This window comes from Cricetulus griseus (assembly GCF_003668045.3).
Source record: "Cricetulus griseus strain 17A/GY chromosome 1 unlocalized genomic scaffold, alternate assembly CriGri-PICRH-1.0 chr1_0, whole genome shotgun sequence".
Taxonomy (NCBI): domain Eukaryota; kingdom Metazoa; phylum Chordata; class Mammalia; order Rodentia; family Cricetidae; genus Cricetulus; species Cricetulus griseus.
The window spans coordinates 259,573,394-259,597,987 of record NW_023276806.1 but is presented as its reverse complement, the minus strand read 5'-3'; the positions used below and the strand labels follow the sequence as shown (position 1 = coordinate 259,597,987).

Here is a 24,594-nt window from a genome sequence, read left to right as displayed (position 1 = left end):
AAGTAGCAGACATCTGGGATCATTGAGTCAGTTCCATTTGTCCCTCAAGACCCCATAACCAAGATCCACACAGGAAGATTATTGTCTAAGTCCTTGACAGTGTTGTCTTTTCTAGAATGTTCTCTGTGATATGGACTCAATTCATGGAGCAGATATTGCTTTGCAGGCCTGTAACATGTTCTCAGATGAAAAGCACATGGGCTAGAGCCCCAGGGACTAGGAGCCCACTTCATCTTCTCAGCCCTCATCACTCACACAAGGGAGAGGAAGTGTGTCTCTCCAGGATAGGCTTCTGAGTGGGTATCAGTAGGTGGGTAGGGTGTGAAGCCTTTCATGTGTATTGCTGCTACAGGGACAGTACATACTTGGCTGGAAGTACCTTAGCTTGGGAACTCATCAGTCAGGTGCTTAAATGTAGGACCAGACAACAGGGGCTGCATGACAACCTTGAGTTTGACATTGAGCTCTAAGATCTGTCGATGTGTTAGAAATTCTAACCCTTAACCCTTAGCTGTGGGACCGGAAACAAGTGGTTTAACCTCTCTCATCAGAGAAAAGGGGAAACCAGAATTGTTACAAGTCACTGAACTGATGCCAAGGGCCTGGCTCAGATATGTGACCAGCGTGTGTGTGTGTGTGTGTGTGTGTGTGTGTGTGTGTGTGTGTGTGTGTGTTTTCATATCCACACAAGTGACACCAAAGCCTTGGGGCACTGGCATCTCCCAGCAGTGGGTATATCATGGTTGCTCAAAAGGACAGTACTGTTGGGACCCAGGGTCCCTCAAAGACACAGAGACAGTCTGCCTAGAGTCATTTGGACTCAACTTACCATCGGTGGTAGTGCACTGCTGTAGCCAAGACTTCCCAAAGACCTGGTCCACTCTCTCCCCATGGCGTACTACCAACACGCCTCTCCTCATGATGGTAGCCTGGGGTGGGAGCAAAATGGGACACAGGGTTATTAATCAGACTCACTCTACAGTATCCACAAGTCATTGCCTAGAGACAGAGCCTCTCCCAAGTTGTTCAGCAACTGGGGTCAGGCTGCTAGTCTTCACAGGGATGAGGCTGGGGGATTACTTCCATTTTTCCTTAATTTTCTGGGCACCATGACATCATAACAGATGAAAAGAGGACTTATCCCATCACAAACATGTACATTTCAACTAACTTGTTTGTCTCTTCCAAGTATATATGTATCTATCTTCCAAATATATATTCCCACCTGTCAGACTGTCTAAATTTGTATTATTTGTCTGACTTCCTTCCTTTCTTTCATATATGTATCTATATATCTTTCTATGCATCTATTTTATCATCTATCTATCCATGTTCTAAATCTATCTATCTATCTATCTATCTATCTATCTATCTATCTATCTATCTATCCATCCACCTACCTACCTACCTTTGGTGGTTGTATAAGCCTATAGGGGGGCACTTGGTCCCCAGTTGGTAGTGCTGTTTGGGGGAGGGTTTAATAAGTGCGCCCTTGTTGGAGGAAGTACATCATTGGACTTAGAGGGATGAGGGCCTTGCCTCACTCCCAGTTTGTGTTCTATATTTCATGCTTGCATTTGAAGATGTGAGCCGTCGGCTTCTAGTTCTTGACAACCATGCCACTGCTTGCTGCCACGCCTTCCCACCATGATGGACTGAAGACCAGCAACTCTCTAGGAATCCTCTGAGACTCCAGCACCAGCTCGAGACTGCTGGACATCCAGCCTCCTGGACTGAATACCTACTGGACTCTTGAGCTTTCCACTGGGAGATAGCCATTGTTGGACTAGCTGGACCACAGCCTGTGACCCACCCTAGTAACTCCCCTTTTAATACATAGATATTTATTCTATTAGTTCTGTTTCTCTAGAGAAATCTGACTAAATTGTAAGCCAAATAAACTTTCTTTTGTAAGTTGCCTTGGTTGTAATGTTTTATTACAGCAATAGAAAGGTAAACTATTACATAATCACTTATCTACCCATGTACTATCTACCATCTATTATCTATCTATTCACCTATTACCTTCCAATAATCTACCTACAAACCCACCATCTATCTACTTATCTATCTATCTGTCTGTCTGTCTGTCTGTCTGTCTGTCTATCTATCTATCTTCCTCCCTCCCTCCCTCCTTTCTTTCTCTCCCTCTTTCCCTACCACCTTCCCTCCCTCCCTGGCTTGCCCCTCTTTCTTTCTTGATATGTCATTCCCTTTCTATCATATATCAATCTATTTATAGTCTCCTGCTGTGCATCCTTTTCTGAGGAGCCCTCCAGGACCACCCAGGTTTGAATACAACCCAAGGCAGCTTTCTCATAGTGCCCAGGTGTGTGCTTTGCTTCTGAGCACCCAGGTAAAAAGCCTTCCTTATTGCCTTCCTTCAGCAGCCGATCTCTGCCTGCCCAAGTGCTCTTAGTGAGTAGGGCAGTCACGCCTCAGTGCACCTGAGGTGGGCCAGAGACCCCTGCAGGTACCAAATCTACAGATGCTCAAGTCCCTTGTACAAAATGACATGATATTTTCCTGGAACATAGACACATCCCCTGTGTACTCTAACTCATCTCCAGACAACTTAAACACCTAATGCCATTTAATGCTATGTGAACAATAGCTATGTTGGATTGTTTGGTTGCCAGCCTATGTTACTATGGAGACAGGGACCTTTAGGAGCCAGGTCTTGTGGGAAGAAGTTGGGTCACTAGACTTGTGACTTTGAAGAGTCACTGGGACCCAGCCCCTTCCTCTCCTTGTTTTCTAGCTTCTGCCTGGTAGCCAAGTCTCCTCTACTGTCTGCCTCCATCATGGCAAATTGTACCACCACAGGCCCAAAGCAACAGGGCCCAATGATGATGGACTGAAGACTCTAAGACCATAACAAACCAAAACAAACCGTTCAATTTTTGAAGCAGGTCATTTTAAGTATTTTGTTGCAATACTGAGAAGCTGATTAAGACGAGATGTAGCCTTCTATAATGTTTTCCATCCTAAGTTGGTTGACTCAAGGGGTAATTAAAAACTATGGTGTAGAAGTACAAAGGCCATATTTTATTTTGTTTTAATTGTTTGCCTGACAGTGTCCAGCAGCCTCAGGTCACAGGAGGCAGCACCTCTCTGGAACATTCCTTCCTTTTCAGGCTGTCCTTTGTACTTCCCAGCCAGGGGTATGTACCCACCATGCTCTTGGGGAGACCTGTGCTTTGGGGGAACAGTCTGAAGGTCCTTAGCAGTGTGCATCATTCTTCACGAGGGGCTCCTGTGTGTGTGTGGGCTCATCCTCACTTGGGAGAAAAGCCAAACTCCAGCAGCTAATGTCTACCAAGGGTGTTAAACCAGCAAGCATGGTTTACTAACAAAAAACAAAACAAAACAAACAACAACTAGGGTCCTGTTACCTGTAAAGCCTGTATGCTGCTAATGTTCCTTGACACTGATGGAGTGTGGAATTCCCCATTCCTCCTGCTGCTGGCTTCACCGTCCTTCCTAGAGTTCAGGTCCATGGCTAGACTGAATGTGTATGTCCTGTGGGGGACAAGGAGAGGCAGTGAATAGAGGCATAACATGTCATCACCATGGTATCTGATCATGGATATTCCTGAGAATATCTACCTCAACCTCTGCAGTAACGGTCAAGACCACAAAAATAATGTCAAGTATGTAGAGTGCTTAGGGCATGCCTTGTGAAACCTGCGATTGGCTCATCGCTCTAGCAGCACCACCATGCCAGACCTGCCTCAACACCGTGCCCAGGTATAGTTCAAATGTTAGGTTATTTTAGAGATGGCAGTTTCTCCATGTGGCCCAGGCTGGCCATGAACTCTTGGCTCAAGACAGCATCCTACCTCAATCTTGCACGTAGCTGGAACTGCAGATGTGTGCCACTGTGCCAAGCTCTGCTTTCAATGTTGCTAAGAAGGTACCTTTTAGACGACACTAGTGGTGAGGTCTTTAGCAGACCTTGAATAAGACAGTGCCTATGTGTGTAGGGTAGAGTGAGCGTCTTATGACAGGATAGATGGAGGTCTCCGTGGAAGAGGGATTCTGTCTCCAGGTCACCTTTAGACACAAGCTGTAGTCCTGAGTCTTTCCTGAGCCCTGCCTGCTGGGCTGCCCTGCAGACTTCAGATCTGCCAATCAAAACTTTAGCAGATCCCTCCCTACTGTACCCTACGCCCATCTCTACATCTTACTGGTTCTGAGCCTTTGGTGAATATCAAATCTGTTTATCTCTCACATACCATCCTCTGATTTAACATCTGTTCAGGTAGAAGTCTTTGGGAGACTAGACTGGTGGCCAGACACCCTCAAGAGCTATGGGAGCATGGGAATGTATTCTGTGGGTGGTGGGTACTGATGGCACCTGACGACTTGCCAGGTAACCAGGAAACTGTGAATTAGTTCAAGTGTCACTAGGCAGACAGGCATTTGAGAGCTCTGGGGATAGGTGGGGCAGGGAAGAGTCAAAGCAAACTGGAGTGAGAACCCCAAGATATGAAACAGGAAAGGGTGTTGCACCCACACGGTAGGCAGGTGGCAAGAGAGAGGAGGGTGAATGAGCTAGGCAGAGCAATGGTCATGTGACCTCCTTGGAGCAGAGGAGGAGTGATTTCTCCAGGGCAGAAGCCATTTCCTACAAGGAAAAGTTTCCGTAATTGATTCAAAAATAGTCCCCAGCCCTGGTGACAGCCACTTGCTTATGCAGTTCTTAGACAGACATTCTGGGCTCTTCTTTGAGAAATTCTGCCTACCACCCTTTGTGTCTAAGAATCTTTGTTCTCACTTTCTGTTGACCCAGCAGAAATCTCTGATTCTTTAGGGACAAGTGTAGGGAGACACTGTAGCCCCTAGGAGACGCTACAGGTATGCCTGGCTACGCCCTTGGGGGCGTGATCAGGGGAGGTTCAGGATGACACATGGGGAATTCGTAAGGGGCAGCAGACACGTGGGGGGCCCCTTCTCTCTGGCCTCCCTAGCTTGCTGCCTCTGGGCACACTCTGGCTTGTGCTTGGCCAGTGTTACTTGAATAAAGATATCTTAACCTGTAACTTCACATTATAGACAAGGAACATTTTGATTCTAGCCATTATTGGAGACACGGAAAATGGTCACGGCACACCGAAAAAGAAAAGGCACCCATGATCCTGTCAACTGCTGGAGTCAACCACTTCTCCACATCCACCCACGTTTATACTCTGACCCACTGTTTGGGGAAAAGCAGATTGCACAGTTGAGTTACAGAAGGTGGAGTATATGGGCTGCAATAAGGCAGGGGTGACCTGGATGAGTAGGCTTCTGGCTATCTGGGGGTGGGGACAAGACCTCTCAGGGCTGTGGTTAACACAGCAGGTAGGTGGGTGGGGATGAAGGCAGGGATGCAGGGGCAGGCTGAGGAGGCAGACATGCCAGGCCTCAAATCTCTTGATGGTTTGGGGAGCAGCAGAGGCCAGTGTGGCTGGAGCAGAATGAGGCAGGGGAGCAGAGGCAGTGACGACACAACAGAGGAGCTTCTATGGGGAGCAGAACCCAGATACTGCAGGTTCCCATGCGGTCTGTGCTCCGGGCGTGAGGAGCAGTTAGATTTGGTGACTACATGAAAAGCAGCTCTTGATGAACTAGATACAGAGCCTAGGTGATGGGGAGGTTTTCACACCAGGATTCTCTCCCTTCTTCTTCTCCCTCCCCTCCCCCACTCCTCCATCATCATCCTCCCCCCTGTGGAGGCCCACAGAAGTGGCTCCACTCCATCTTGACTTAAGGTTAGAGAGTTCGAGCTTGTTATTGCTCCTTCAAGGTTAAATCACAGTATGTTTGGCCTAAGGTGTTGCTACTATATGTCTTGCCTAGACAACAGGGTGTTTGGCCTAAGGTGTGGCTACTGGATATCTTTCTTACCTAAGCAACAGGATATTTAGTTTAGGGTGTGGTTACTTGATGTTTTGGATATTAAGGAGGTAATTACATTTGTTTGTTCCTTGTATCATGGTAAGGAAGTCTTTGGCCTTCCCCACTTTGACTAGGGTATGTAAGAACTTGGAGCAAAAAACTTGAAGCCGATCACAGTATTTACTGGATGCCCTCCTGACTCTACTGTTTCTTTCTTCAATCCACAGTCCTCCTTCAGGCATGGACCAAACAAGTCTGCTGGACTGGCCATTTCCCCACATCCTCTCTCTGTGTGTCAGGGATCATACCCGGGCTTCACACATTGGGCAAGTGCTTTACCACTGACACATATGTAAGCTTGACTCCCGACTTTCCAGCACAGCGATAGGAAAGAGTGAATTGCTCTTGAATGAGATGAGGAGTCTGTGAATTTCGACTTGGCCTGCTCTAAGTCTGGATCTCCTCTACTGAGCTGGCTTTGGGTGAGTATGGCCCAGGACCACCTGGGGCCAGAGTCACAGCCATTTTAAAGGAGAGGTTCAAGCAGAACCTGCTCAGACAGATGACTCTCAGAGGAGCGTGGAGTCAGTCCATAATGCCTTGTCCTGCTGTGGTGTCCCTTATCATTCTGAATATATAAAGGCCATGAATGCCAAGCAATGACTTTGACAGTCACCATCAAAGACAGGCCTACTGAGCGCTCTGAGATATCCTGCTGCCTCCACACCATCAAAACTCTCTCAGTCCAGAAGCCAGGGACACGCTTTCTGTCTCTGCCAGGCATTGACTTGGGCGAACTATATAGATGGGTATAAATACCATGATGTCATTCACTCTTCTCCACCAGGTTTGCAGGGCTGCCAGACATGGATTTCCCAGGTTGCAAAGGAAGCTTCTCCATCACTTAATACCTGGTCTGTCTCATTAATCTGTCTTCTTTCCTTCAAGCTAAAACCCTATTTTGATTTTAAGTGTATTATACCATTTGTGTCACCTTTAAAATCATATTTTTTGAGACAGGATCTCATGTAGGCCAGGTTGGCCTTAGACTAACTGTGTAGCCAAGGATAACTTTGAACTCCTGATCCCACTGCCAAGTGCTGGGATTGCAGGTGTGCACCACCACATCTGGGTTTACGGGTTGCTGCAGATCAAACCCAGGGCCTTGTATGTGCAGGGCAAGCACGCCACAGGCTGTGCCGCATACTGATCCCTCTCATGACTTTGCCCCGAAAGTCTTCTCTGAGCTTCTCTCCCAGTGTTTGTTCTAGATAAATGCTTCATTCTTTCCGAGACATTCAAACAAATGATGGCACCAGGATTTTGTCTAAGTTTCATAAAACCCAGACGTGACCCTGAAGTTGATAGGTCCCTGTGATGTACTTTCCTCATCCGCCCATGCGGTAAGATTTATTTACTTAGCCCTTTTCTTACAACAGATTATCATATGGCAGCCAACTGCTCCCCACGACTCCAGCCTATCTAGAGCTACATGGCGTCTTTCACCCTGTGTCTTGGCTGTGGCTGACTACCTGACACCTGTGACCAAGCCCTGGGCCATCTATGACCTTTGTGCCATTTTGTCACAGTTCGTGCATTTAAATGTTTTATATTTTATGTATATGAAAGTTTTGCCTATGTATATGTCTGTCCACCATGCATACGCCTGATGTCCATGGAGGCCAGAAGAGGGCATCAGATGCTCTGGGACTGCAGTTACAGTTGTGAGCCACAAAGTGGGTGCTGGAATTGAATCCCGACCCTCTGAAAGGGTAGCCAGGGCTCTTAACTGCTGAGCCATTTATTTACTCTTATCATGTATTTTTTTTTTGATTACTCATAAGTTATGGTCCTCTGTCCCTGTCATTGTGTCCTGTCCTGTAAACTTTTATGGGCTCTTCCAGATGGACTTGGGCTGGAGAGATGGCTCAGCCATTAAAGGCTGGGCACACAACCAAAATGACAGAGACTTTCTTCATGCATCCTCACACTGTGGATTGAAAGGCATGCTTCAGTAGATGCCACAGCTGAAGAGTGACACACATTGGCTCCAGTGACAGTCCCTCTTCAACAAGCATGTCACACAGAGCAGGTACCACTGAAACATCCCTGCACAGGAAGTACTGGTTGCTTCCTTCTTCCTGAGGGCAAGGCAGGGACATCTGTGTAAGCAGGGGCTCACGATTCAGACAGTAAAAGTATTGTTATCTCTGAATGACATCTGTGAACTTTACAGTCAGAGAGGAAGTCTCGGCTAGTCTTTCAATTAAAAATGCAAGCATTGGTGGTGAAGGGCGAGAGGGAAGCGGGTGACATTTTTGTCATTTTTGTTTTTCTCATGGACTTAAGAGAGTCACTTAGTGGTTAACTTGTGCCATAGAAATTGATGTTTCCATTCTCCTTTGTTCTTAGAAGGGGATCACCCCAGTGTGTGTCATTTCAAAGACAAAGTCACTTCATTAATGTCCTGGGGTTACTGTCACACAGACTGGGGCTTCCATGACAGAACAGGGTTCATTTTCTCACTGCGATGGAGACTGGGAGGTCCAAGATCAAGGGGCTTGTGATTCATCTTGGGGATTCTTTCCTGGGCTTGAGAATAAGATGACATCTTCCCCTGTGTCCTCAATAATCGTCCCTCTGAACAAAGTAAGATTAGATGAGGGGATCATAGTAAGACCTTATTTTACCTTAATTTTAAGGCCCTTCTTTAAAAAAAATAAAAGCCCACCTGGACTTCAGCATATGAGTTTTTGGAGGGATACATTTCATCAAGCAACAGTACCCTTGCTATGTCAGAGTCTCCTGCCACCAGCTTGCTTGTGGGGTTTGACGACTTCTGGGATAGAATGTCCTCATGTGGTTGGAAGATAGCTTTAGCTCCTCCTGGGCTCGAACTCTCAGCCCCGATCTACAGCCAGGCTGTATGCACACCCCGTGAAGATGCCCGAAACTGAGGTAGCTCAGGAGTGTGTCCTCCCCTGCAGACACCTTCCAGTAACATGTGATTTCTAAGTAGCAGCTGGGTGCCGGATCAGGACTACTGGGCCCTCAGAATCCTGTAGCCACCATCTTAAAGGCCGAAGAAGTTACACTGGTGCTGGTTAACAGGGAAGCCACCTCCAGGGCTGGGAAGGTGTCCTCTGTGCAGGGAGGGGCCTCTCCCACATGGTTTGCAGATCTTTCCCTGGGCGGTGGCATAGCAGCGATTCTTGCTGTTGGTACCAAGCATGCCCTGTGTGAGTCCTGTGGCCTTGGGAGGGATATATCAAATGTCTATACAACAAGCTGTCTCCCCACAGGTCAACTATCTGTGTACCCAGGTGTCTGGCTACCTTCCCCACTACTTAACACTTTCAAGATACATTCAGATATGCCCTCTCTTGACACAGGGTCTCACTGTGTAGCCCTGGCTGCCTTGGAACTCACAGAGGTCTGCCTGCCTCTGCCTCCTAAGTGCTGGGATTAAAGCTGAGCATCACCAAGCCCCAATTTTAACCACTTTATACTTTTCAAAGAATGTTTAGCAGCTTTAGAAGCAATAGACCACCCACTGCTACCTCCCAGACTACAGTCACCCCTCAGTCAGCCTGGGGCTTGTTATCCTGTGGGGAAGGGGTGGTTCTGATTCGGGGGCACCCCATCAGGTACACCACAGCATTCAGCCAGAACTTGCTTTTTCTTGCATTTTTTGTGAATACACACTGGTTCCTAACAGAAACCGGTCTCTCAGGATGGTCAGCATCACAAGGTGGGACATTTCTGTAGGTGACACATTAACAATGGAGTGAGCTCTTGCTAGCAGAGACCCTGCTGCAGCTGCAGAACCCAGGCTTGTTTCTTGCCTGATGGCTCCTTTGCCACAGTGAGATTTTCTCCACTTGGAGTGGAGAGAAGGGTGGGGGCTATAGGCCACTTACCCCCGAGCCTCCTGGAGTCTGATGCCAACATCTTTTGTCCTGTGTTCTGCGAGCTGTTTCTAAAGCAGCTAACTGATCACGTGGTGTCTGCAGGAAACCAAAGCTTCCTTGGTTTTGTGACATTGCTCATCTCTTCACCATCCAAGCTGGGAAACTCAGCTTTCATGGGAGGATGTGTTCAGCTCTCTCTCTATACAGGCCCTGTGGCTTAGTGGATCACGAGCTGACAGTTGATATAAAAGACCTGCAATCATGCATGGCCAAGTTTTCCTTCCCGAGTTTGTAGGTATGCTTCTCAGCTCTTACGAATTAGTGTTATGAGGCTAAGATGACATGGAGTGACACACTAGAACTGGCTGCATCCATGCATTTTAAATGCTGTTTTATATTAGTGTATATGACAGATCCCTAATGCATATAAGAATCCATGGTTAGCTCAGTTGCCTAGCATACATGAAACCCATATGCTGATACATGCCTGTAATACCAGTACTCTGGAGATGGAGGCTGGAGGATCAGAAGTTCAAGGTCATCCTTGGCTATACAGCAACATAGTGAATCCCAGGGCAGCCTGGGTTATATGAGCTCCTGCCTGGGTAGGGGTGGTGGGGAACTTACTCTGTTGTCAACTGCATTTGGTGTGGGGGCCAAGGGCACAAATGCTGTCCCTGACTTGTCATGCAAACCCAAATATAAGCTTAATTTACAGGAAGAAAGAATAGCATAGAGTTCATCTGATCTTCCTTAATATTTTCAGGAAAACCTCCATTAAAAAAATAATTTCTTGCAAAGTCATTTTCCCCATGAGCTTCTGCCAGCCATGGCTACACTTTAAAAAAAATGGTTTGGTAAAAATGACCAAAATCAACCATTTGCTTCAAATAGTCAAAGTATGTTGCTTCTTAATTTATTCTAAACAGAAGTTTTAGCTACCAGAACTTTTACTACACTCTTTAACTAGCTTCCAATAGGCACACAAATAACACAGTATGGTTTCCACAGCTTTGCCCTGTGAGCCAGCTTTGGTAGAAAGAGGTACAGGAAAAAGCTCCCTGGATATAGAGAGGCTGGAGAGACAACATCCAGCAAACATGCATAGCACACACATGCACAACGCACTTGCATACGTGTAAACACACACACACACACACACACATACACAATGGGAAAAGCAAATGGAAAGTCATGGTTATTACTGGCAGAGTGCATATAAGAGTGTGAAGGCAACAGCTGCTGCCCAAGGATGCCCACAGGGTCGAGACACAGACGTGGAAAGTTGGGGAAAGGTCTCTGTGTCGCAGCAAAATGCTTAGCAACATTGCTCCTGGGGAACAGAACTGGTAAGGGATGAAGTAGCTCAGGTTATCTCTAAGCATAGTGTCAAAGCCATCACCAAGTTTCTCCCTTCTGGTCATAGCAAAATGGGAGACAGATACACTGGGGGAGGAACCAACACTTTTAAAACAATAACACCCTAGTTTTGAAAATCCTTAGCCTTGACAGATGGTGGGGATGCTAAAATAGATAGGCCAACTGAGCTAGAAAAAAATAAACCATAAAGAGTATGCCAACTTCCAGGAAATATATGTCACCAACAACCACATGAGCTTAGGGAAGGACCCCGGGCTTCAGATGAGACCCCAGGGCCAGTCATGCCAGGGTCATAGCCTTGTAGGACCCCAAGCAGAGGACCCAGTTAAATTTGTGTCATTTTGCCATAGAACACTAGAAAATTGCTAACCCTCCTTAGAACACTATGAGGTTCATTTCTGACCTCTGTGTGCACTGTGTGATGCTCCTAAGAAGGAAGTATTTCACAGTACTATCTCAGAGTAATTGAAGCAATCTGATTTCCAGAGGGCTATCAGTAGAAACCATAAATAGATTATACGTTTACTGTGTGCATAGAGGGATAATGTGGCCACTATGGGGACTGCTTTTCTCTTCTCTTCTTTTCTTTCTTTCTTTTTTATTTTTTTGAGACAGGGTTTCTCTTTGTAGCTTTGTAGACCAGGCTGGCCTCAAACTCACAGAGATCTGCCTGCCTCTGACTCCTGAGTGCTGGCATTAAAGGCATGCGCCACCACTGCCCTGCTCGGGACTGTTTTTTATAAGGACAGAACCATCTAGAAGCCCATCACCACTGTGCCACTGTTTCAGATGACAACTGACAGAGAAAGGACAGTTCTCACCTGTGCTTAACCCAGGTGTCAGCCTCATTGGCTCGCTCTGTGTAGTTCTCTGGCAGGAAGCCCCGGCAGCCAGTCCGATGTGAGATCCCAATGGCCCAGCCCTCACTAGCTTCCTCCTGCTGTGTGGGGTCCACGAAGATGTAGTCGCCTCGACTGAGCATTAGCTCATCTGCATTCTGGGGTTTGTACTGGAACAGCGCCTTCAGAGTCTAGGAAGTAGAGCCACGTCTTAGTGAGGGTTTGTCTGGGAAGCAATAGCATCAGGAAGCCAGAAACCTTATGTCTAGCCTTCTGGCTCCTCCAATGTGTCTTATGCCTCCAAGGCCCCATTGTGCCTTTACCTAGTGGTATGCAGTGTGGAGTCAATGTGAACCACTGTGAGCCAGTGTCAAATATCAATAAAGTTTACTGTTTGTCTTCCACCAGTCTACCTACTAATCCACCAACCACTTGTCCATTCATTTATCAGCCCACCAACATGTTTGCTCATCCTTTTGCCCACCTACCACCCATCCACTCATGCATTCATCTTTCTATCCAGTCATACACCCACCCACCCATCCATCCATCCATCCATCCATCCCTTTTCATTCATCTGTCTGTCCATCAATCTACCCATTCATTTTCCCATTTATGCATCTATTCAGTTGGCCAGCTGTCTGTTTATCTACTCATTCATCTACCTGCCTATCCATCTATCAACCCATTCATTCATTCATTCATTCACCCATTCCTTCCCTCATCCATACATCTATATATCCATCCATTCAGACATCTATCTATCCACCATTGCATTCTTTCACCCATTTATCCATCCACCCACCCATCCATCCATCCATCTATTCACCTATCCATCCATCCATCCATCCATCCATCCATCCACTTATTCACCTACTCACCCACCCACCTATCCACTTATCCATCATTTATCCATATATCTGTTTCTCTTATGGGAAAGACCTTACAGTGTGACCAAATGTGTATAACCACCTTCCTTGGTGTGAAGCTATTCATAACTTCTCTTATGGCAGGGAATTGGTGGTTCTCTCATACTTATTCTCTGTGCAACATACTTTCTTCCTCAACTAATTAGCTCTTAGGAAAAGGAACCTTGAAACGAAGCCCATCAAAATCATTACATAAGGTGATTTAACAAGCAAACCATTTATTAACACATCTTGACAATGGGCTTTTCTAATACCGTGGGAGAGCTTTCACTGTCTTTTGAAATGACTGTGCATGCCCAACTCGTCTATAAAGGAATATAACTTCTTAACTGCACATGAGGAGAGAGATCTAGCAGAAGGGAGCCCCCTCTTCTCTTCAGGGAGGATTGTAGAAGTGAACCTCCTACCAGCAAGGCAGGCTGGGCCACTACTCTTACCTGGTAGTGCACAAACCGCATGTCCCGGGAGTACAGGGCAGCCGTCCACTGGCAGGTGTGGCTGGGCTGGATGGCTCTGGCCAGCTGCTCCAGGGTCCTTTGATGGTGAGGGTAGAACTTATGGGCCAAGGTCAGGTGCAGTTGCTTAGTGCAGGGCTTGACGGTACAGTCTGTGGAGTTAAGGAAATGCCGGATGCTGAATGTCCAGTGAACATAGGGTGTTGGGTACCCATTCTGAATGTCAGGTGAGAACCTGTCCCTGAATGTCAGCCCTGTCTGCCTGGAACAGGCAGACATCCTTTCTAATTATGCCTGCTCCTTATTGTTGGTGCTTTCTTGACAAGGCAAGGACTGGGCTCTCCCTCTTAGAAAGGATGTGGTTGGATGCTTGCAGAGTTTCTGAAGAAAAACAAAAGGTAGGCACAGAGATGTGGCTCAAAATCTTGAGAGCCCTTAGTCTGCAGCTAGTTTGAATGTTAGAAAAGCAGCAAATGGCCCCTTCATTCTCTGGTGCACACATGGCAGGGCCTAGACTCTAGGTCTAGGTTTGCTTTGGTTTTGGTTAGAGACAGAATCTCATGAGTCCTAGACTGCTTTGAACTTGTTATGCAACTGAGGATGACCTTGAACTTCTAATCCTCCTGCCTCTATCTCCTGAGTACGAGGATCAAAAGTGCGCACTCCCATACCTGGTTATGTGTTTCTAGGGACTGAACCTAGGGCTTCATGGTTGCTAGGCAAACACTCTACCCACTGAGCTACATCCCCACCCCAGACCAAAGCCTTTTGCTTAAAGAGGGGTCACAGGAGGAACATTTCTTGAGCAGTGAGCTGTAAAACCTGAAGCTTGTCTGACGTGCATTTGACTTTCCTCATTGGAAGCCCTGGTAGTGCTGAGGCCCGGTGCTTTGTGACAGCCTCTGACCTTGAGAAGCCCTTGGCTCCTGGTTGGCCTTTGAGTCTTTCAGATAAACAAGAGACACTGGCATGCAGGAACAACCAGCTGTGGTGACAGCTGGGTGGTAAAATCTCTCAGACTCCGAGGAGGCAGTTCCGTGTCTTCACAGGAATGGCAGACTTTGCTGTAGAGGGACCTGACTACAAGGCTCTTTTGTCCTTGTCACCACAGGGGCCTTGACTGAGAGTCATGCTCTGACTTAGCTTCCTTTATGACAGCTGGGACTTGAGGACAAAGATAGCTGGCTCCAGGACTCTGGAGTCCTCGGAGAACTTTCAGTGCCCCAAAACTGCCTGCCACGTCTCCATGCAGGGCAGGAAGCAAACAGGACTTGCTATTCCCCTAGTGAAAGTTCTGGAAGGTGCAGGCGCCATGACATTAGGTTCACCACAGCATTCTCCACACAGGGGACCTTTAGCACCAGCTAGACCCTGGCCAGGCTTCTGTGAAGGCAGTCAGCACAGGTGGCATGAAGGTGTGTGTAGGTGATGGGAATTTCCTTTTGTGACTCTTTTTAGCAGTCGGGGAGGTTGGGTTCCCTTGTGAGTCAGCACAGCCTGGAAAAGACCTGGTCTGGCTTCCCCAGAGACAGGGGTGAGTCATGCTGACTTCTGAATAGGCTTTTGTTTTTCCTCTGTTGTTGCCCTGTGTACCTGGGTTCAGTTTCACCCAGAGGGCTGGTGTGGGCAGGGAGGGACTCCAGACACTCCTGAGAGGAAGGACTGCTGCTAGCCTCTCAGGTCAGACTGAGGCATAGCCCCAGAGGGCAAGAAGAGCCTGCTCAGGGTCAGGAGATGGATAAGAACTCAGGGCCAGCTCTACCAGGAAGTGAGGCCTAACAACACAGAGCCCTGGTAGTGTTCAGTGAGGCAGAATGCTCATTTCCAGGCCTCCAAGATGGGTGAGTATGGCACTCACTTCCTGCTGCAACAGGATATCAAAACTGGGCTGCATAAAGCAACAGGAGTTTATCGTCTTAGGAATTTAGAGGCCAGAAGTTCAAAATCCAGGTGTGGGCAGGGCTACATTCCTCCTGAAGGCTCTGGGGTGTGTCCTTTGGTGTCATCCAGCTTCTAGTGGCCCCAGGCATCCCTGGGCTATGGCTGTATCCTGCCCATCTCTGCCTCTGTGGTCAAGTGGCCTCCTTGTTATCTCCATGTGTCCTTTAGAGGGAACCAGCTATTGATTTAGGATCACTTTATTCTAGTGTGACCTCATCTTAACTAATTGTAATGTTAAAGAGCCCACTGTTGAATAAGGTCCCATTCTGAGGTTCCTGGAGGGAGGGGACCATGTATAACCCAATACAGTGATGCCAGACAGTCTAGTTTCCTCATCTCTTTCTCTCTCTCTTTCTCTCTCTCTCTCTCTTTCTCTCTCTCTCTCTCTCGCTCTCTCTCCCTTCTTCCCTCTCTTTCTTTCTCTCCCTCCCTTCCTTTCTCTCTCCCTCTCTTTCTCTCTTTCTTTTTTTGGGGGGACAGGGTCTCATGTAATAAAGGTATGATTCACACTTTCTCTGCCTCCCCTTTCTGGATTACAGGTATGTGGACCTCATGTCTGAGATATGTAGCACTGAGGATCAAACCCCTCACCCTGGCAAGCACTCTTACCAACTGAGGTACACCCCTGGAACTTCCTTACCCCTTTTAAGGTGAGGCCTCTAAGACCTATCTGGGAGCATAGAGACGGGTGTCTGTCCGAGGGCAGTGTCTGGTGTGCTGCTTCCAGACAAGAACCAAACTATTCCTCGGAGGATGGTCATTAAAGAGCCATCATCACGGACAGGAGCTAGTCTGTTAGGGCCTTAGGTGTGGCTCTGCTGGGACACAAAGGGAAAAGTGTATCTGCCCACAGCTGAGATCCCCACCTGCTAAGACTGATGCCTCCGTGGCGAACGCTGTGGCGAACTCCCTGATGACGTCTGCGGGGCTGTCGTTGATGAAGAAGCCGAGGTAGCTGATGGAAGAATGGAGGACAAGAGGCACCAGGGTAGGGAAGGAGTTCAGGATCCTGTCCCCTGCACGCCTCAGAGCCTCATACAAACACTCCACCTTCTGGTCTTCACACTAAGGGAAGACGAACAGAGAATGAGTGTCCACCTGTTGAAAATCAAGGCTTAACCACTATGGGCTGCTCTGTATCCAAGGCACGGGATACTCCTTACGCAGCCCCTGCAGTTATAAAGGTTTACCCCCATATTTTCTCTTCAGTTATTTGAGGCATCTCGGGTAAGGGTCTTTCTGTAATATAATCCCCCTTACGTGCCTAGATTGGAACTCCCCTGTCACTGTCTCCCTGTCACCTCCCCAGGCAGTCTTCTTTCCTTCTGTGCCCCTTGCTTGTCTCAGTTTTCATGGGTTAGCCTCTGGGAGTCGCCAGTCAACTCTGAGGAATCTCATGGGGTCCCATGGGATCCCAGCTCAGACCTCCAGGAAGCAACAGTTTAGTTCTGTCCCCAGAGACCTCTTAGTCTCAGGCACACAGAGGTGCGTCATGGATGCTTGGGAGGTGTTGTTTTTCCAGGGGACAGCTTCTAGAAGCTTCTTTATCGACCACTGTGCTTTATACTCCTCTAGCAGTGTGGAGTGGCAGGAGAAGGCTCTGCCTGCTGTCCTGAGAATAGATGGGCCCTTCTCTAACTCATCAGGTACAGGTATAGAGGAAATGGCTCAGGGGCCTCCTTGTGCTCAGGCTTTCTCTTTGTCCACCAACTGTGCCTCTGCTGACTTCACCAATGGTTTTTGTTTTTCTCAGAGGGCCAGGCCCTGGCATAGGAAAGACCCTGGTCATGCCCAGCCCAAACCAGCACTCTTCAGGATTCTCATCACACAGGAGGCTCTTGCTCTGTTCAGGACTTTGCTAGTTTCTGGGTAGATAAGGACCAGGGCAGCATCTGTCTTCCTATAGGGACATGTGACTTTCATAGCACCCAAATGTGCTCCTAGAGATACTGACGGGAGCCTGGGGTTGTACCTCCTTCTGCCTGGGGAGCTGAAGGCTCTAAATGAATTGGGTCCTGAAGGCTAGAGGAAGGAAAAGATTCCCATCAAGGAGCCACCTTTATGCTAATGTCTTGGTTAAAATAAGTCAGTTGACAACTGGCATCAGTTGCAGTGGTGAGCATCTAAGGCCTCTGGAGTGGACTCACCGTGAAAAAGTCGCAGAGTGTCACATGAGGGAAGACCTCGTGAGCTCTGTTCTTCGCACACTGGCGCTTGCTCTCCCTCCAGAACTCTTGGAGTTTTTCCAGCAAGGGCCCCGTGGGGCAGAGGAAGAGCGCATACTCCTGGGGGATGGGGTCATCCAGAGAAGGGTCACTACAGTGGCCATGCAGCCTGCAACAGAAAACACTGTCGTATCAACTGGAGCTGTGCCCATTGAGGACACGCAACAGCAGTGACACCGGCCCAAAGTTAGTCTGGTCTCACACAAACACATCAGTGCCGTGGCCATCCCTGTAAGATGGTGCCCAGTGGTGGGGCTGTGTGGCTCTAGGCTAGACCAATGCATCCATGTTCTCAATCCCATTAGTCTTCCAATGCAGTCAAAGACAGAGGGGCTCAGACCCCTGTCTTCAGGAGAGTGCTCGTCTAGGTAACTTTGTGGTATTGAAACACAGGGAAATTTTTCACATTTTTACTTCACCGTGGACTTCAAATTAAATGGAAAAATTGAAACCACAAAAGATTGGACAAAATTTAGGTGGATGCGGGCTGGAGAGATGGCTCTGAGGTTAAGAGCACTTGCTCTTCCAGAGGTCCTGATTTCAATTCCCAGCAACCACATGGTGGCTCACAACCATCTGTAATGAGATCTGGTGCTCTCTTCTGGTGTGCAGGCATACACGCTGGCAGAACACATAATAAATAAATAAATCTTCAAAAAAATTAGGTGAATACTATCATTTTCTTTTGACTCAAGAATATTTATTTATATTTTTAAAACTGTCTGTCTGTCTGTCTGTCTGTCTGTCTGTCTATTGAGACAGACCTGTCTACACCCCAGATGGGCCTGGTGGTGATTTTGCTTGTCTCGGCCTCCTCATTGCTAGGGTTACACATGTGAGCCACCACACCTGGCTAAGAAAATCACTCTAAATACAAGAAGAACTGATGTACAGCACTGTATGCAAGTTCATTACAAAACAGATAAAAATGGAAAAGCCACAATTTCTCTTTATTGACCAAGGTAACATGGGCATCTATTTCAAAGGTCCAACGCTGTTTTCCATTCTGTCAAAAGTGCAGCAAGACCTCAGGCTGCAGCTGTGCAACCATTATTTAGAATGACCTGTCAGCATGTGCAGAGGCAAACTCTCAGCGTCTTAAATAAATAATTTTACTCCAAGACATTTGTTCCCTGGGGAAGAGCAGGAACATAGGCCAGCATTCACCTGGGAACATCTCTGGAAGGCAATAGTTGAGCAGTAGTATTACAGCTCTGGAGAACTCCCTGTGACTGGCACTTGCCTGTTATGTCACAGTAGGGCTAGGAAGTGTGGTGCTGTCACTGGGCCGACACCTTGTGTGTAAACAAATTCCCTTGATGGTGGATGTGCCAAGGGGCGGGGCCTGCACCTCTTTGGCTCCCTTGGTGCCTCTTTCCTGAGTTCACCCCAATGGTGCGTTTGCCCAGGGGGAGAATAGACATGTTGGTGCGTTTCCAGTGTGGGTCTTTCCAAGACTGCCTCACAACCCATCTTACACATATGGAACATTGCTTCCATCCACTTCCAAATCCGGGGATGTTTTAATTGCTTTCATTTTCCAAAGCTTCCAGCACAGTGATCAAGATCTCCATGTGTATCTGATTTTTTTAAGATCTCCACATAGAGGTGGAACTGTGTGGAGTTCCCAGTGCTGAGGGCACTGCACACTGCCTCCCACAGACACGGGCAGCTCCCACCTCCTCCCCCTAGCATCAAAGGTACTTTTGATTGAAGCCTGTGCTTAGTCTGGGCTTCCTTGGTTCCTGTTAGATGTCAGGATGACTCTCAGCTACGTGTAGGGGACCTGGCTTCATCCCTCTTCCTTGGTGAGTCTCATTGGTTAGGCTGTTACTGGCAGGTGATACCCAGGCCCCTCCCATCACTGAGCTTGGCTTATAGTGTATAGTTTGAAACTGGAAGCTGCCTTTGAAGTCAGATTGCTGGGACTCTAGGCATTCCCCACGTTTGCAGAGACCCTGCCTATCCATCCTCAGTCTGCAGTCAGACTGCCAGGACTCTGGGCATTTCCCTATTAGGTGGAGGTCTTGCCTGTGTGCCCTCTGCCTGTGTGCAGGGGAAGCTGTAGCCACGCCTATTTAGGGGCTGGCTACAGGTGTGTCTGACCATGCCCTCCCGACACCTGTAGCCAGTCCTTAAGTAGGAGTGGCTACAGCTTCCCCTACATGTGTGTCCCTTGCCTGTGTGTCCCCTGCCTGTGTCCCCTCTGCCTGTGTGCCCTCTGCCTGTGTGTCTCCTGCCTGTGCACTCTTGGCCTATGGTCTTATAGGAAGAGGTTCTCCTAAAACACAGACCTCTGAGACCATTCATATGCTTCTACCCAGTGCTGGAAGAATTTTTGTTTCGTTTTGGTAGGGCGGAGATTGGAACCCGGGATGGAAAATACCAAGTGTTCATTCGCTGGAGTCCAGGATCAATCCTAAAGACAAACCACCGGCTCTTCCTTCCTCTCGCTGGGTCAACTGAGGGAGGAAGGAGACTCCACCTGAATGAGTGGCACCATCCCAAGGTCAGGGGTAGAGGGCTGAGTAAAATGGAGAGAGTGAGCTGAGCACCAGCGGTGTGTGTGTGTGTGTGTGTGTGTGTAAGGCGGGGAACCTCTGACTGTGCTTCATGCACCAACATTCATTATACTCAGCTTTCTCACTGTGGATAGAAAGAGAGAAGCTGTCTCACGTTCCCGCTGCATGGCTTTCCCGCCATGATGGAGTGCACACCCAAACACTCCCAGATAGACCCTTCCTTCTTTAAGTGGCTTTTATCAGGCATCTGATCTCAGCTACAGGAAAGGAAACTAACACAGAACCCAGGTCCCCATGCATACTCGAACTGCAAGCCCTCCACAGCAAGGAGTCACAGCCAAGCCCAGGATCTGCCTTTTGCTGTTTGATTTCCATGGTGGCTACTTCAGATAAGAGCAGGAGGGACTTCCCAGTTGGGTGGGGAGGAGCTCCTAAGAACAAGGACCCCCTCCCACCCCAGGAGGCTGAGGGTGACAGACAGGTGGCTGGAGTGGGAGTTCAGGAGCGTCATCTTTCCCTACACCCCTTCCGGGTGTATCCTGAGATACCTTGGGGATTCCCAACCGTCTTTAAATTCTCTTCCATCTTCAGTGACCTGAGAGTATGGTGAATTTCATATCAACAAAAACGACACCTTCCTACTTGTTTAACATAGATCATAAACAAGAACCTCTTTTATGAGTCAAATTTGGATTAAGTCAGTTTTGTTTTGGTGTGTGTGTGTGTGTGTGTGTGTGTGTGTGTGTGTGTGTGTGTGTGTGTGTGTGCTCTCACTAATGCATGAATGTTTATGCACCAGGGGTGGAACCCATGCTGGGCAGGATCTGTCTAGAGTCCTAAATCTGGCTTTTAAGTGAGAAAATCTCTAGATTCTCTCTTAATGTCTTAAGGAGAGTTTTATTACTTTCCTGGGCTGGGTGGAAATGGATGCCATTCTACTTCACTTCCACAGACACCCGGTTCCCCCCAGAGGACCCACCCAGGGAATAGAGTCCAGGTGGTGTCACCCCAGCCCCCTTAGGCCTGCAGCTCCCATCCCACTTACCAGTCTGCAGCCTCCTCCGCTGTCTTCCTCCCTGTCGCTGCTAGCGCTTTGAGCCTGCGGGTCATGAACACAGGATGGTCAAGGCCCAGTTGGTTTTTCCTTGGAAGGGGTGAGTTGTAGGAGTGAGGAAGCTACTCATCCATGCTGTGTCCTAACAGGGCCAAGCTGCGGGACATCCCAGCAGGTACCCTTATGCCAACATCTCCATCCTTCACACAGAGATTCATGCTCCAACCCTCACCCCCACTCACTCCCCTCCTATGACCTCTTCTTCCTGGGCCCCGGAGTCCTAGAACTCAAGACCTGACTTCTGTCCTCTCTTGCTTTCCTCTCTCCGCACCCTGCTACCCTAACAAAGCCAATCCTATGCACGTGTGACTGCTGAGGTCAGCTGGGACAGGCTGCACTCCTGGCACATGCTTCCCAGACACATGAAACCCCACCCCAGTTGCTCAGCAGGAAGCGTCCCTTACCCAACCACTGGGCAGACTGGTCCACATCCCTCTCCTGTGTCCCCCACTCTCAAATGCTCATTGGTGCTTTCCTCATGGCTCCATGTGTTTTATTCATTCAGGGACCTGGGATGTAAATACGTTGACTTGTATTTGGCTGAGCTGGGCCAAACAGAGCAGAGTGGGCCACACACCCAGCCATCATTAGCTGATACAGCAGTCCCCATTGGAACCCCGAGTAGTGCTGCCCAGTACTACACCCATTTGTGTGAAGAGCAGTGGGGCTGTAGCCACCCGGAGAGGCCATGACAATGAGGCCATGCCATGAGCCCTACTCTGAGCCCTGCCCAAGTAAGAGCTTTAGACCCACAGGTGTTTATTGTTTGAGCTAGCGGGGATTTTGAAGGGGAGCCCACCAGCTTGAGCAGTAAAACAGAGTGGGTCGGGGAGGCATGGGGAGCTGGCTCCTGACCTAGGCTTGCCACAGACTATTGTTTAGGCCTTGATGTTCTCATCTGCAGAGGGATGGTGAACATATCACTGATGGCTTCCTGATGGTCTGGGTTCTGTTCCCCATTTAGTGACAACAAAGCCCTGATATTGGGAGCAGACTGGACTAGCTTCAATACCCTGTCCTCCACAGTGGCCAGAGTCTTTTTTATCTCATCGAAGGAGCGTTTGGCTCACTCCCCCAGCCCCCACCAGGCCTGGGCTCCCTGAAGCATACTTCTTACTTATGTCTTTCTGGGAATAAGGACTACAGCTAAGAAGCGGGTTTGCAATGGATGATGGGACCACGGTCAGCAGCATCTGTGCCCTCTGAGCCTGGGGACTTGGATGAGCCAAGTGGTGCTGAGCCCCACTGTCTCTGGAATTTCTCACTCATTCTCTTGTCACCTGAACATTCCAGAAACTTTCCCTAGAGACAAATGGCTTTCCCTGGGCTGCTTAGAAACTCGGATGGTAGTTCTCTCAGGGGGTCCTATCCGTGGAGACTCAAATATCAGAGTCACATACCTTGAACTGTCTGTCACTTTTGGTGTCACTGATTGGCAGGAGAATTGGCATCTGCCCTCACTCTCCTCCAAACCCCACAAGTGGGCCTCCAGAGACCCACATGGCTTCTATGTTTCAACTCTATCAGTCAGGTAGAAGAGATGATCTTTCAAAGGTCAAGACCATTCCATGTATAAACAGGAGGAAGGGGCCTCTTTGGAGACACCATCTCACACTAGTGTGACCGCTTTAGCAGGAAGTCAGCAACACTTGCTTATCCAGGGGGTGGCAGGTGGAGCAGAGGGGTCTAACCAGGCAGGGAAGCCGGGCTGTAGGGCCCTGGCAGCTGCAAGTACTCACGCGATATGTGCGGGGAAACCCATGGTCAGGAGGGGGTCCAGGAGCAAGGAGGTGTTGCGGCCCTTGAGCTTGTTGGAGACCTTGGCATAGAGCTGGGTCTCCCCCGCAGCCATGTCTTCCTGCTTGCCGGGCAAGAGGAGCCTGCCTGCTCACTGCAAGGCACAGATAAAGTGAGAGCAGAGAAGGAGGCAGGCTGAGGCTGTGAAGAAAAACCTCAAGGCTTTTTTGATCTTTCTGACACAAGCGAATATCCTGTTTGCACAATGATTGGGCTTGAATTCTCCTTGTGCGTCCACAGCAGCGTCTTCTAAATCCACCTGCTTCCATGGGGGGGGGGGGGGAGAGGGACTGCCCTGAAGCTCATCACTGGGGTTTGCTGGGTACTTGGGGAGCTTGAAGAGGAGGAACACCTGAGAAGGCTGAGGGAGCAGGCTTCTCTCGAGGGTTCTGCTGGCATCCACCCTGGACCTTAGCCTCCTTAGTCTGCATTCAAGACACTGAAATTCACTCTTTGCATGGTCCCTGCTTGCTCTAAAATCTAGAAAACCTAGTCTTTTTTAGTTTTTATTGACCTTTTTTTTTCCCCAAGAACTTTTAAAGTCCAGTGGTATGTGTGCAGCATGAGGAATTTCCATACAGTGAGCACATTCTCTGACCCAGGACTGATGAAACAAGGGTGTAAAACCTAGGGCATTTTAGTTTTACACCCCTCTCTAAAGGGACAGTTGACAGTGTCTGGAGACATTTGTGGTTGTCAAAAATCTGGGAGGGGTGGGACATGTGGCAACTAGAGGATGTCAACCACAGCTGTCATCAGCTGCACAGCACCCAGGACAGTCTACAGCAAAGGGTGAGCTTGTCTCGTGTGAGCGACGCAGGTTAAGAGACCCCATTCCATGGATGTCAATAAGGAGTACTCTGCACCCCAGGAAGCCTCTGGTAGTGGATTAGTATTTTTCCCTGGTGTAAGAAGGGACTTTGAGAGCCCATCCCATGTGAAGGGATACACTCTGGCCCTGGACACATGGGGAAGGGCCCAGGCCCAGCACAGGAAGATTTGGTGGACTTTGCAGAGCCCCTGTTGAGGGCCCTACCCTGCCTGGGGAGTGGTGGGTGGATGGGGTGGGGGGTAGGTTGGGTGGGGGGAGGAGGGATGGGGGTGAGGAAAGGGAGAGGGAGAAGGGACTTACATGTGAAACAAGCTTGTTCCCTAACTTGAACTAAAAAAAAAAAAAAAAAAAAGAGACCCCGTTCCAGAACTTTCCATTCCCTAGAGGACCTGCCCCACCTTGCCTCTTCTTGTGGGTGCCCCTCCCCTACAGATCTACTTTAATTTCAAGTCTCATGCTACTAGAACACTGTAACACATGCTATGTCATGACACACTTTTCCTTTCTTTCCTTCTTCCTTTCTGCCTGCCTTCCTTCTTCCTTCCTTCCTTCCTTCCTTCCTTCCTTCCTTCCTTCCTTCCTGCCTGCCTGCCTTCTTCCTTCCTTCCTTCCTTCCTTCCTTCCTTCCTTCCTTCCTTCCTTCCCTCCCTCCCTCCCTCCCTCCCTCCCTCCTTCCCTCCTTCCTTCCTTCCTTTCTTCCTTCCTTCCTTCTTTTTTTGTGGTGTCAAGAATTGAACTCAGAATCCCATCCATGCTAGGCAAGTGC

At 48.6% G+C, this 24,594-nt stretch overlaps 1 protein-coding gene across 2 annotated transcripts in view; it reads right to left on the bottom strand.

Annotated features, from left to right (window-relative positions):
• Ubash3a (ubiquitin associated and SH3 domain containing A) overlaps positions 1 to 23,051 on the bottom strand; it is a 28,665-nt gene extending 5,614 nt beyond the window's left edge. For both annotated transcript variants that reach the window (XM_027394395.2, XM_027394396.2), the window contains exons 1-8: positions 22,939 to 23,051; positions 21,131 to 21,184; positions 17,486 to 17,672; positions 16,205 to 16,403; positions 13,380 to 13,549; positions 11,996 to 12,204; positions 3,396 to 3,522; positions 830 to 929 (exon numbers count right to left, since the gene is read on the bottom strand). In XM_027394395.2, the coding sequence (XP_027250196.1) occupies positions 830 to 929; positions 3,396 to 3,522; positions 11,996 to 12,204; positions 13,380 to 13,549; positions 16,205 to 16,403; positions 17,486 to 17,672; positions 21,131 to 21,184; positions 22,939 to 23,051 (1,159 nt within the window). The remainder of the gene's footprint in view (positions 1 to 829; positions 930 to 3,395; positions 3,523 to 11,995; positions 12,205 to 13,379; positions 13,550 to 16,204; positions 16,404 to 17,485; positions 17,673 to 21,130; positions 21,185 to 22,938) is intronic.
• Between the last annotated feature and the right edge of the window lie 1,543 nt (positions 23,052 to 24,594).